This window comes from Moschus berezovskii, chromosome 7, assembly GCF_049115385.1.
Source record: "Moschus berezovskii isolate FMDL1 chromosome 7, NW_MosBer_1.0, whole genome shotgun sequence".
NCBI classification, from domain to species: Eukaryota; Metazoa; Chordata; class Mammalia; order Artiodactyla; family Moschidae; genus Moschus; species Moschus berezovskii.
In genome coordinates, this window is record NC_142466.1 from 89,140,519 (window position 1) to 89,153,828 (window position 13,310).

Genomic DNA, 13,310 nt, shown 5'->3' on the forward strand with positions numbered 1-13,310 from the left:
ACGTATAGTGGGTCTTTGTTTTTCATTGAGTCTGACATACTTCCTTTTTACCTAGTATATTTAGTTGATTTTCACTTAGTTTTTGTAATTAATGTACTTCTGGGTATATGTGACTTGATCTTTAAAAATTTTTCATTTATTTATTTACTTATTTATCAGTTGCCCCGTGTCTTTGTTGACGTGTATGGGCTTTCTCTAGTTGCAGTGAGCGGGGGCTACTCTTCACTGGGGTGCCCAGGCCTCTCACTGCGGTGGTTTCCCTGTTGCAGAGCATGGTAGAACACGCAGGCTCAGGAGTTGTGGGGTATGGGCTTAGCTGCTCTGCAGCATGTGAGATCTTTCTAAACCAAGGGTTGAACCCATGTCCCCTGCATTGGCAAGTGAATTCTTAACCACTGGACTACCAGGGAAGTCCCTAGGTTTATCTTCTGATATTAGTTTCTTTTGCCTCATCTGATTTTTGTTCTGGCAGCTCACAGCTCTGTCTTTTGACACCTCAAGTCAATCAGATTATGCCTTGGGTTCGGGCCACCCCCTAGCCTCATTTAATCTCTTTCCAATCCCTCACATGAGAGCCCTCTGGGAAAAGTTAGAAGATTACCCAATGTGGTTTACTTTTTCAAGAGTTGAAACCCCTCCAGTTTTTATCTGCTTTTGGGGTTGCTTTCCAGTACCTTCAAATAGTTTTTTAAAAATATTTTCTCCAGAGTTTATAATTTTTATCTGTGGGAGATTTAGTCCAATACATTATTAAACTCAGTCACTACTAGAACCAGAACCTAAACTGATTTGCTGTTTGTCCTGGAGCCATTAGGCAAGTTCAGGAAAGAGGCCTGTCATGACAGCCTTAAGTTTTTGGCTATTAGTCTGACTGGGCACATTGATGGGGCTGCAACTATGCTCTCCAAATAAAACAAGCATGAAAGGAAAGGATAAAAAAGAGAATGAGAAGCACTGAAGATAAACATTTTTGACAATGGGAAAGAATGCGGATTGATGGGATTTCTCATAACTGCTGGGGGGAATATAAATCGGCACAACCATGTATGAAAACAATTTGGCAGTATCTGCCAAAGCTGCCTTTGCACACCTAGTAACCAGCACTAGCAGTCTTAAGTATATCTTGAATGTTCAGAGAAAACTTTATGAAAGAAAACAAAATCTAGAAATAATCCAAAGGCTCACCACCAGGGAGACAGCTACACTGCAGACACTCTCCCCACAGAATACTACATGCAATCCCCACCACCACCCACAGCACAGAGCAAGCCTGGTGACACACTGCTGGAAAGAACAAGGCTCGGAAGACTGCGCATGCAGTACCACTTTCATCTGTCATTTGCTTTATAAAGCGCAAAAACAATCACAAATAAAGAAAACATGTTCTAACAATCTTATATACATGATCAGGCTTCCCTGGTGGCTCAGTGGGAAAGAATCTGCCTACCAACTCAGGAGGTGTGGTTTCAACCCTTGGGTTGGGAAGACAGACCTTCTCCAGAAGGAAATGGCAACCCACTCCAGTATTCTTTCCTGGAGAATCCCATGCACAGAGGAGCCTGGCGGGCTACAGTCCAGGAGGTCACAGAGTTGGACATGACTTGGCTACTAAACAACAACATATACGTGATCAAACTGTTTTCAGAGAAAATAAAGGACAGCAGTTACCTGAAGGGAGAAAGTCAGGATGATAGGATAGAGGAGCATGGGAATAACCTAAAGTTTCTACTAGCGGACCAGGTCTTGTTAGATGTCAGGTTGGTAGATATTCATTTATTAATAATGAATATGTGGATGAATGAATAAAACACAGAAAGAAAGAGGGTTACACATGGATCACATAGGACAGAGGGTGTCATGCATGCATCAGGGATTACGATTAATCTAAGAAGGGGCACTCAGGAAGGTAGGGGATTGATGATGAGAATGGCACTGCCCAGAAAGGCAGGCGGTCAGGAACAGCCCCAGGAAGAGACATGACATGACTTATAGGGATGAAGGCATCTACAAAGTTAAGAGGTTATTGCTCTTGCAGCCTGAGCCTAAGGGAAGGACAGTGAATTTCTGGTTGTTTTTTTTTTTTTTTTGGATACTTGCTTTGCCTTCTACCAGGACCCATTATGTGTCCCTTACACCACTAGATACGTGTAGCCTGGGTAGGGTATATATTCAATCACTCAGTCGTGTCCAACTCTTTGTGGCCCCATGTACTATAGCCCGCCAGGCTCCTCTGTGGAATTCCTCCATGGAATTTTCCAGGCAAGAATATGGGAATGGGGTGCCATTTCCTACTCCAAGGGATCTAACCTGCATCTTTTGCATCTCCCCAACTGGCAGGCAGATTCTTTACCACTAGCGGCACGTGGGCAGGGTACTATTCTAAATTAAAAGTGACTATAAGTCTGAATCTAAAGTGTTAAGGGCAACCCTGCAACTCAAGGACAAAATTGATAAGGAAGACATTCAGCTAATAGTATAGAGCAACACTTCTTTTACCAATGCCCTCCACCCCAACCTCGGTCTGTTCCAGGAGTTCAAGGTGCAGGTTTTTTAGAGGTTGTCTCCTAACTGGAAAAACAAAGAATGTTCAGGGAGGATAAAAGATATTTATAGTTTGCCTCAAAATAAGCATGAGGGCCAACCAGTGCCTTTCAGCAGAGCTCTCCTCCAGAATTCCAGGCTGGGCACCATTGATAATGCTGTTTGCTACAGTCTAGCTAACTTCCCTAGGGAAGGAGAAGATGGGAAAAAAACATCATAAATATTTATCACTGCCTTAAAAACAGAAACATCTGCTAAAACCTGAGAGGTTTCCTGGCATAGGGGTGTATGGGATTTCAGTACAGCAGGCATCATAGCACTGCTCCCCTAAGGCAAACTGCAGAAAGCATCCCAAGGGACCATGACCTCATAAGAAACCGCAGTAGGTTCAGGCACTTCAGTGGGCAAAGTACCACACAGACATCAGGTCTGTGGCCATCAGAAGTGCAGGCCAATTAAAATGCCCAAAGGTGAAAACTCTGGTAGAAAAGGTTCCAGTATCACAGGTCACTCTAACTGGTCAGCTGCTTCTGCCCACTGCCCTCCCAGTGCAAGTCTTCTTGCAGGTCCCTAAGCCTGGCTTCTTGCTTACTGACTGAGTCCAACTCACACATTTTGGTCATGGCCATTCCCAGCTCCTCCTCTATAATTATTCAAATTAGAACGGAATAGTATCACACTTACTACCTCCTATCTCTCCTGGAATCCAACACACATTTAGGCCTCTGATATGAATGGAAACTAATAATTAAGAATGTCCAGTATTGCTTTATAATAAGTGCCATCTCCTTCTTAGCACATGCCATAGAGACTCTAGAACACCTCTCTCTGGCCTGGGAGGGGCAGAGTCCTACTCAACAAACAGTGTACAACACAGGGCCCAGAAAGTTCACCCTCTAGTGTGGCACCTGATCATATGGTAGAGTTCTCTGCACAACAACACATAAATGCTTCTGGGTACCAGGACACGGGACAGATAGGAACCATCTTGATCTACTTTCAATTAGAATGATTTTCCCTGGAGGAGGAAATGGCAACCCACTCCAATATTCTTGCCTGGGAAATCCCATGGACATAGGAATCTGGCGGGCTACAGCCCATGGGGTTCCAGAGAGTTGGACACAACTGAGTACACACACAAAACGATTTTGCCTTTGCTGATGTATTTGTTTGGAAACTTTCTCCATGAACAAAACAGTCTATCAAAATCACTGAAAATAAAGTGCTCTTTTCTTCTGGTGATTAATCAAACACTCTTAACAGCCTCTTTTTCCTTGGGGGAATGAATACTATCTGCAATATAACGAACCTGCTTGTTTTCTTTTTCCAGAGCTTCTACAAAGCATCGTGTAAACACCTGAATGCCGGCTAGTACTTCTGGGGCTCCATCGGTTTCCAGGAGTGTGGACCTGAACAATGCAAGGCCAGATCACAACACATTCAGTGATTAATCTGGAAAATATGTGAACCAAAATATGTAAAAGGGGAAGACAGAAACATTCTTTTTGTGCCATAAGTTTCAGCAGCAATGTCAGCTCATCGGATTTCAGTTCTTGCGTGAAAACAGGAGAAATCTGTCACTCCCTTTTCTAAAGACTCCTTTAAAATTGCAATGTGCAGAACTCCCTTTCTTGGTTTTTAAATTATTAAGTACTTCATATCTCTTCCACATGAGCCTGGGATGCTCTTTACAAATATTTGCACACTGTATGCCCACAAATGGAACATCCATAGAACTTCTGCTTTTGAAAGTGGAGAAAGGGGTGCCCCAGGGTTACAACGGCTCAGTTAAATCCATCCAGCAAAGGGGTGGAAGAATCTGCATGTTCCTGGTTTGGTTTCTATGCATTTTCATACAACTAACTTTTCTTTATGTTTGCTTAAACAACACACACACACATACACAGAAATCAATTGAAACTTTGCTAGCTTTAAACTAAAAATAGCATTCTGACTTATTTCTACACTCATTTAGCTTAAAGCTCATACGTTTCAAGACCGACTTAAGTGCTGGATTACTTGCTATTGTAAAAATCCCTTTCCCAATGTCTGCTGTCTGCTGTGGGGCCTCAATTTGCTGAGTGTGAGGGGGACTGGATATAGACGGTAGATACCCTGGCCGTAGCTGCACCAGAGCCCAGGAGAGGCTGGTCACCCACCTGTCCACTGGGGGCAAGCTCCCCGCGAGGGGTCTGGCCCTCACTAACTTTCAGCTATAACCCAACCTGGTGTCCAGTGGGCTCATCTTTCATCGCTGTAAATCCACTGCATTTACTAAGAAGTTCTCATATTTGCAGAATAAAAATTAATGTGCTGTTAGATAACATGCATAGTTGATTCTGCCTTTCAGAAGTGCTCGGTTAAGAATGGCATTATTTATTTATTATTTTTGGTGTTCCTTAGCTTTAAAAAGATTGGTCAGCCCTCATGTGGTGAAAGGAGAACACTACTACCCTTTATTTTTAATTGAGAAAAATTCTACATGAATAATGCGTGATGCAAAATCTAATCCAATTCTGATTTTCAACCATTATTATTAGATTTTTAAAAGGTTAAAAAGATAGCTATCTTAGTTCTCAGGCTTTTAAATATACATCGACATTTGCGTTTTACCAAAAAGCTCAGCAGGATGGGATGGAATTAGAATCTAATTTCCCCATGGTACAGCCAGAGACTACCACAGAATTTTTTATTCATATTTGGAAGCTGAACATATTTAGACCAATTATGAGCAGAAACAGCACAATATTTACCTGAATATTTCATCAACAACTCTGAATATGGCGGGGTGGCAGGCAGCAGCTTCAGGCTGTAACGGAAAAGACCATGAGAAAGTAAAATATCAGAAGAATTTCATCAAAATGACTTTCTCTTATCAGGGAAATGAGTTGTCCACAACTGCTGGTGTCTAGAAAATGGATATATTCCTTTGAGTTAGAAAAAACAGAACAACTAGTTCATGGTAAAAGCCCTCCATACAAATACAAACAGAAGTTCTCTTGGGGTAAGGGGATAATGGACAACTTTTCTTCTTCTTTATTCAACTCTATAAATTCCACATTTTCAACAATAAGCCCACATGATACTCAAAAAAGAGTCAATAAGTATCATGGGAAATTAGAAAATACCATCTACCAGCAGGCTATAATGAAGACACACAGCCTACCTGTGTTGCTGTGCTGTGCTGTGCTTATACGCTCAGTCATGTCTGACTCTTTGAGACCCCCTGGACTGTAGCCCACCAGGTTCCTCTGTCCATGGGGATTCTCCAGGCAAGAATACTGGAGTGGGTTGCCATGCCCTCCTCCAGGAGATCTTCCCAACCCAGGGATCGAACCCAGGTCTCTTGAATTGCAGGTGGATTGTTTACCATCTGAGTCACCAGGGAAGCCCTGTGTTGCTAGCTTTAGGGAATGTCCCCTATGTGTCTGATCTCCTCACATGATTTAAAAGTGCCTCAAAGTCGAAGCTAGACCTGTTATCTTTCCATTCTTGCTGATTAGGAAATTAGTACATAGTAATTTCAAATTATTATTAAGGAAAGCAGTGACCACCACCATGATAGACTAAATAATATTACATCTTAGAGGACTATGAATTTAGCAGTTTAAATTATTTAGGATGAAAAAAATAAAGATACTATCATCCTGAATAAGGAAAACCATCTAATTTAATCCACAAATATTTTTATGACAGTTTTAATGATTTAAATCTGCAGAAGCCAACTTACTGTGGCCTGGGTGGGGCTTCAGAGGGCCTAACCCAGATTCCATATCTTTTTGTTTTCTTTTTTCTTTTTTTTTTTCGCTGCATGGCTTGTGGAATCTTAGTTCACCACCTGGGGATCGAACCTGGGCCCTTGGTGGTGGAAATGCAGAGTCCTAACCACCGGACCATCGGCAAATTTCTATGATCCCATATCATTCTGGCTGGAGCTCATACCATGAGATTAAGCCAGAGGAAGATACCATGTGTGTTCTAAAACAGATATAATACAGTAGCATCCACAGGTTAGTAAATTAGGCTTTATATGGAATTTCTTTGAGTCACACTGAACTTTAGGGAACAGTTTTTCATACCCCCTCAACAAGAAAAACAGGAAAAAGGATATATATCTTCTCTTAACTTTTCTAGGCCAGGCTAAAGAATGGTGCCTATCTCCAGTAGCTTCCACTCTTCTGGGCCGGCATTTCTAGATGTACAATAACATTGAATGTGTGCCATCTAGTGTTCACACACCGCCATTACAGCTGTCACAGAAGGCTCCAGGAAAGAGCATTGCCACTTGTTAAAATGATGGGATAACGCCTCTTATTTGAAGAGATGTATGATTTGTAGGATGCAAATCTCTGCTTTCCAGGTAGAGTAATCTATACTCGCTAATCTTTCGTTGATATCCATTTTTATCTAAAAGAAACCAACTAAAATTTTTCAAATATTAAATTCATTACATACTCAAGAAACTAATTTGGCTGATTGATGGTTCAACAGAAGAGAGGCAGAGTATTTTTTGACTTTGAGCTCAGACAAGTCAGTTATCTCCCTGCTTCTCAGTCTCACTGTAAATACTAACAGCTATTAAAAGGTCACTGGATATATGCCCAGAAAATATCAGGGAAGTTTCTATGTATTCATAACAGAAAATATCAAACAAGAAGAGAAAAGCAAACTGCCTAACTTGAAGAAATGTGACTCGTCAAATTTGCCAGAAGAGTTTTTCCAAGTTTTATATATAGACAATATGGCTCTTGAATAAGAGTGTTTAAGAACCAAATAACACCGTTATATGACACATAGAGGCTAAAAAAGCAGACAGAAAATAAGACTAAAATTGAAAATGGTAAAATAGAACCATTCCCTTTGTTCTAAATGGTCTAACTACTCCAGAAAAACTATAAATCTGATGCTGGTAGAAAATCAATTTATACTGATGACAGAGATACCTAAATGGCAGAGAAAAGGCTGATCAATGCATAGAACAAGGCTACCTTGAAAAGCAAGCGGGAAAGCAAGAAAGTTCTAACTCTGTAGAAAAGAGGACCAGAGCTTGGACATGCTCTTCTTTCATGCAGTGTTTTCTAGTGAAACAGCTCAATCAAATGTTTTAAATATATAGACTGTGTGGAATCTGCCTGTTCTCTCCATGCCGATTAACTCTCCTCTTAGATTTCCTTCTGTCCAAACAGCTCAGGCCGTGGTTGCCCTTAACCTGCTTCTACAAGTTGTTTTAGCTTTCAAAACAGGTAAGATGCCAGGAGAGAGGGGAACCCTACTGAAACAGCAATGGCAGAGATTTTGATTTAAAATCCAGTCTCCCTTGCCACTCCAGAATTGTGAATGGCTCTTTCTCATCTATAGCCTTTACTGATCGCTTTAAAAATGAGACTCTTCACACTTTCCGAGCACATAATTTCAGGGTCAGTGAATCCCCTCATGAAGCCCGGAGTGCTCACAGGCCAGGCATGTGTCCCAAGGACACCAAATCACAAAAGCAAACTTAAGCCGCTTTTCTTATCAAGGGAATCCTCCAAATAGAATTAAAGTCTTAATTTGTGCTTCCTTGGAAGCCATAAATTATCACCCCCACCCCCACCCCCCGCCAAATCGTTACACATCCATGTGAGGGAAGAGGCAAACATTTAACCCCTCTGTGTCCTGTTTTATTTGTAAAATGGGTCCCCAAAGTAACACAACAGGTCACTCTGCAACTCAAACTTCTGGGTCCTAGCTCTGAAACCCCACAAACCAAGCAATTATCTTTCCTATTAGAATGAGGACAGGAAAGAAAACCTTTCTTGGGTTCCGTCTGTTTGTCTGTTTTTCCCCATCCTACCAAAATCTGTTCCTTCTCAAGCTCTTCTCTTCTCCATCTGGTCTAACGATTTCCATGTACAGATTATTTCAAGTCTAGGGAAACGTCATTACCAGGAGGCCGTCAATTACAGCGCCTGTGCCCTTCTTCCATTCTCTCACCGAATGTCAGAGGATGAACAGAAGAGGGAAAGCTCTGGACTCTGGTTTCCTTTTCTTACGGGCCAGGTTGCTCTGGGGGGCACATTCCCTTCCCTCTTCTACAGCTACCCAGGACTGCACCGCTTGTTTCTTCTCTGCCCAGACGGACAGCCCATTCTCATCCCCCAAAAGAAAAAGAAAACCAGGGAAGACTAAGCAACACAAAGACGTGTGCAGCAGCTGCATGTTCTAGGCCACACTGTAGGCAGAGGCGAGGGAGAGGCCGGCCTGCCACTCTGTGCCATGAACGGCACACTCTCTGTCCTTGGTGTCTATGCATGCATGCTAAGTCACTTCAGTTGTCACCCAACTCTTCGTGACCGTATGGACTGTAGCCCCAGGCTCCTCTCTGGCCATGGGATTCTGAAAGCAAGAATACTGGAGTCAGCTGCCATGCCCTCCTCCAGGGATCTTCCTGATGCAGGGATTGAACTCATGTCACCTGCGGCTCCTGCACTGCCGGTGAATTCTTTACTGCCGAGCTACCAGAGAAGCCCTCCTTGGTGTCTAACCTGTTATTTTCACCCCAGTTCATCAACGATTATTACTAGCCACCTGAGAATTCTCAGGAAGAAATCTTTCCTTTTCTCCTATCATTTTCTGAATCTGTGTGAGATGGAAAGAGTATGGGGAGAGGGGAGAGAGAGAATACAAGTCAGAAAGGGAGATTAAACTACGATTTGAGGTAACTCATTGAGAAAAGTGAATTCCTCTTGTAAAAAACAAAAAGGCACTGAAGACATGGAAACAAAATTCTCAAGCCTTCTTCATTTATCACCTTTTACACATATTTTTCCTAAAAAATAGAGAAGTTTCAGGTGAGAGATAAACTGAAGTTCAGTAAGCCTGGGGTAGATTCCCTTTCATGGTCTATTTTTATGGCCAGCAACATATCCCACTGTGTATCTGACTCATCCAAACCCTTGACAGGCAGGAGTCCTTGTGTTAATCTATGTATGTAAATTAAAAGGTAACTATTCATCAAAAAATAACACTCCTCTTTAAAAATAAATTCTTTGTAAGTTTCATTTCAATAGACTCTTTTGGGTTCAAAAACAATTTGGCCTAAAAAAAAACTACCTATATAAAAATATCTTCATATCTGTCATATAAAATAAGGCACCTTGATAAACATGTATTTTTTATATGCCATTTTCTTCTTTTCTACTTTCAAAATACCAAACTTAAGACTGTAAATATCCCTTTTGCATTTTAAGATCTATTTTGTTTCAAAACATTTGTGTTTCTTTCATCAAATTTGAGCTTGGAAAAATTATTCTTTCTTTTTAATCTTTACCAGATGTTGTTTATACTACCAGCAATTTTTTTCAGTACTCTATAATGAAATTATTGTTTAATTAGTGATAAATCTGTCATTTCTGGGCTTAAGAAAAAAAAAACTTAACAAGTACCAAATGTACTTTTGTGTTTTAAATTTACCCGCCCTGTCTGAGAACGTTAAGGCACAGGGATGCCAGCTCTGGAAGCCGAGCAAAGTCCCCCAAACCTCAGATTCCTCCTCTCGCCTGGCCCAGCGGCCTCTCCCCCCTTGGCTTGTGTAGCCTGGGTGGGAAGACGGCACCTCAGCCCCCTGCTGCTTCTTGGCTCAGCCTCTGAGTGGCAGTGACCTTCTAGGTCAACTACTGCCCTGTTTTTCTTTTTGTTTCTCTCTCTTCATCTCTGACTGGCTGCCAAGGCCTTCCTCCCAACAGTGAAAACAGAACTTGTCATCTAGGCCTCTTTTCTTCACAGTGCTGGGTGATCTGGTGCCCCCCTGAGGTCGATGCCGGAAAGTGCAATTACTGTCTGAGATGTTTCTTTATACCTTTTAGCCACAAGCATAAACCACCTCCACACTTCTCTATTCGATCACTGCTAAATTATCTACTCTAGCTTTTGTTAAATTACATGCATCACATTAAAGAGCTAAAAAAAAAAAAAGAAATTTTTAAAAGACTGCTAATGAGAAAGCAGGAAAAGAAAAAAACCCTAGAACATTAGTAAGAAGTTATTCAAGCAGAGAAAAATGACATCACCCAGGATGTAGAGTTAATTCTTCGGTATAATCTTTTATTAAAGTTGAACTGTGTTTGGAGTTCAGCGTAAAATAAGTCTCTTTTTCTTTTTGAAGTGGCTATGATTACTATCTGGAGAATGGAAACAAGAATGCATCTTATCTTATATGAGGGAGGTCAAGGAGGACACTGAGTTATCTGCAGGTTTGTGATTCTTGAGCTCTTATTAGATCAAGAACTACTTTTTAACCCTATCTTTACTGAGGTACACTTGACAAGATAAAGAACTAATTTTGGTGGAGCTATGAAGAGAAACACCAGGAGTGTTTCCTGATTTAAAATCTGAATAAACAAAACCAATCCCCCTTTCTTCCCCTCCCCCTGCACTCTTTCATGGGCAAATCTCTGGACCCAGCTAGAGGGGCAGGCGGCATGTGAGGCCAGCCAACGGAGGATCGAATGGGAGGGCATGGGAACCAGGGTATATCCCAGCCGGGGCATGCAGCAGGGCAGCCAAGCACAGTGCCACCCAGCCAGCACTTTTCATTCAAATGTAGAATATAAACAATAGCTTTCTGGGCTCTGCAAACAGAATTGTAACTGGAAAGCATAACATCCTTCTGATTTGGGGCCAGCCTTGGGAAACCGAACAGTGCCAAGAAAGCTGCGTAATTAGCAAGTGGCTTTCACTGCTTTCGGTGACACGAGTTTTTAAGGCCAGGTCTGAAGCTATGGATTATGGTCTTCCATTGCTTGTTCTGTCAAGTGAGACACAAGACCATCTGCTTTTACAAAGTGTCAGTCTGCTCAGTAGATGACAACTGAGGCGAAGACCTCGATTTATTTAGGAGCATCAAATGTGGCAGGTGGCCATGGACTTGGGGGAGGTCCAGCCTAAGAGAGTCAAACAGCCAGTCTCAAAAGGAAACAGGTTTTGAAAACTTACTTTTATTTTAGAAGTAAAAAAACATACACATGCACTTAGAATTCAGGTGACTATTAGGTCAGCACCTTATTATTCATAGTCTTCATGGAAAGTACCCAGCCTCGAGGCAACAGAACATTTGGAGAGATCAGTTCACTTTGCACAACCTGTACAACATGTTTATCTTTTGTCTTTGCAACATCTTGGTAACTATAGAACTTCTAGGGCTAATTCTGGATAGTCCCAAGAGATGGAAACATAATTAACAGTGCTCCATATAAAATACAAGTTACTAGACCATCACACTTTAATTACTCTCAGAATCTAATTCTAATGTAATAGGCATCAAGTTACTTCTAGAGGAAAGCACAGCAGTCCTGTCCTATCCAGTCTTCCAGATCTTTCTGATACTTCCGCAGGGTCCCGTCACCGCCCGGAGATACCTTGCTCTGATAAGTGAAGCAGATGATGCAATCAGGAAGCACGTTCTTCAGGTTACCCTTCCAATCACTTGGTCAGGTCACAGGCTTATTCCAGCCTGCTTGGTTGTGTGGCACTGCGGGCCCAGGATCCTGAGAGCAGCCCACGCCAATCAAGGACTTGCAGCTCTGTATTGTAATTGCCTCTTTGAACCGTAAGGCAACAGAGGGGTTACATCCCGCCAATGCCACAATAAATTAAACACAATAACACCCTCTGAAATCCCCCTTTAACCATAATGGAAGCTCTGAATCTCTACACACATGATCCTGATAAATGCTTTCGTAAATCAACTGACTTCAAAACTGTTTGGGGGGAAATGATTTTAAACCGTAAACTGGAGACTGAAGGTTATACAATGCAATGTTTAACCGGAATGCCTGCTTTCTCTCTCTCTCTCTCTCTCATCCTGGATTTGCTGACAGGCCCAGGCCTGAGGGCCACAGGTAAAGAGGGCACAGAGAAGATTTAGAGAAGAATCACAAGGTTGCAGAATCAAATCAACTTAGGGTAATGAAACTGAAATTTTTCCATAGAGAGAAGACTTAAAGAAAATTTAATAAGGACCTTGAAAGCAAGGAAATAGCTCAGTTACTATATTTTGCCACTGAAAAAGCACCAGAGAAGATCAAACTATAGCATGTATCTTTCAGTTAGAAATAGATTTACCTGACAATAAAGGTAATGTTTTGAATGGGCTGCCAGGACTTCTAAAAGCCTTTATTTTGAATATTATAGTTATTTTTAGATAAGGTACATTCTTATTTCTCACCTTAATATGCAACTTTTTTTTTTTTTTAATGCAACTGTTTTGAAAGATGAGTTCAAGCAAAATTTCCCTAAAAGTAACTCTTTCTCTTTGGGCCCTTTCAATCTTTATATCTATTTTCTTTTCCTTTTTTTCTATCAAACATTGTAAACATCTAAATCAGTAGGGTTCAATTTGGGCCAGCTAACTTACAGATGAACGCAGCATGGCTGCTGGCCACTGTGACCCTATCCATGGTCCCCTTGGAGGCCCCAAGATGGGAAGGCAAAGAGGAGCCTGGGAGACAGGGAGAAGGTAAGCAGGGCCATGGTCACATTCGTGACCTGGTAGGGACTGATCAGGACATATAGGAAGAAGGGATATAGGAAGAAGGCAGCAGATTCAATTATGATTCTCTCACACAGCCTCCAATTTGAAAGAGAGAGAAAACGGTAAGTTCCAACTGGATTAACCAAACAGAAAGTGTCTAGGTGGAGGTTGTGTAAACTCAGCCAACCTCAGTGTGCTGCGTGCAAAGACAGACACACCCTGCCCCCAACACAAGTCTCAGCTCAGCAGGCAGGGGAAC

General features: G+C 41.8%; 1 protein-coding gene across 4 annotated transcripts in view; it reads right to left on the reverse strand.

Annotated features, from left to right (window-relative positions):
- The window catches only part of FANCC (FA complementation group C), a 330,131-nt gene that overhangs the window by 23,921 nt on the left and 292,900 nt on the right, over positions 1–13,310 (reverse strand). For all 4 annotated transcript variants that reach the window (XM_088838102.1, XM_088838101.1, XM_088838100.1 and 1 more), the window contains 2 exons: positions 5,295–5,350; positions 3,851–3,950 (listed from right to left, as the gene is read on the reverse strand). In XM_088838102.1, coding sequence (XP_088694228.1) covers positions 3,851–3,950; positions 5,295–5,350 — 156 coding nt within the window. The remainder of the gene's footprint in view (positions 1–3,850; positions 3,951–5,294; positions 5,351–13,310) is intronic.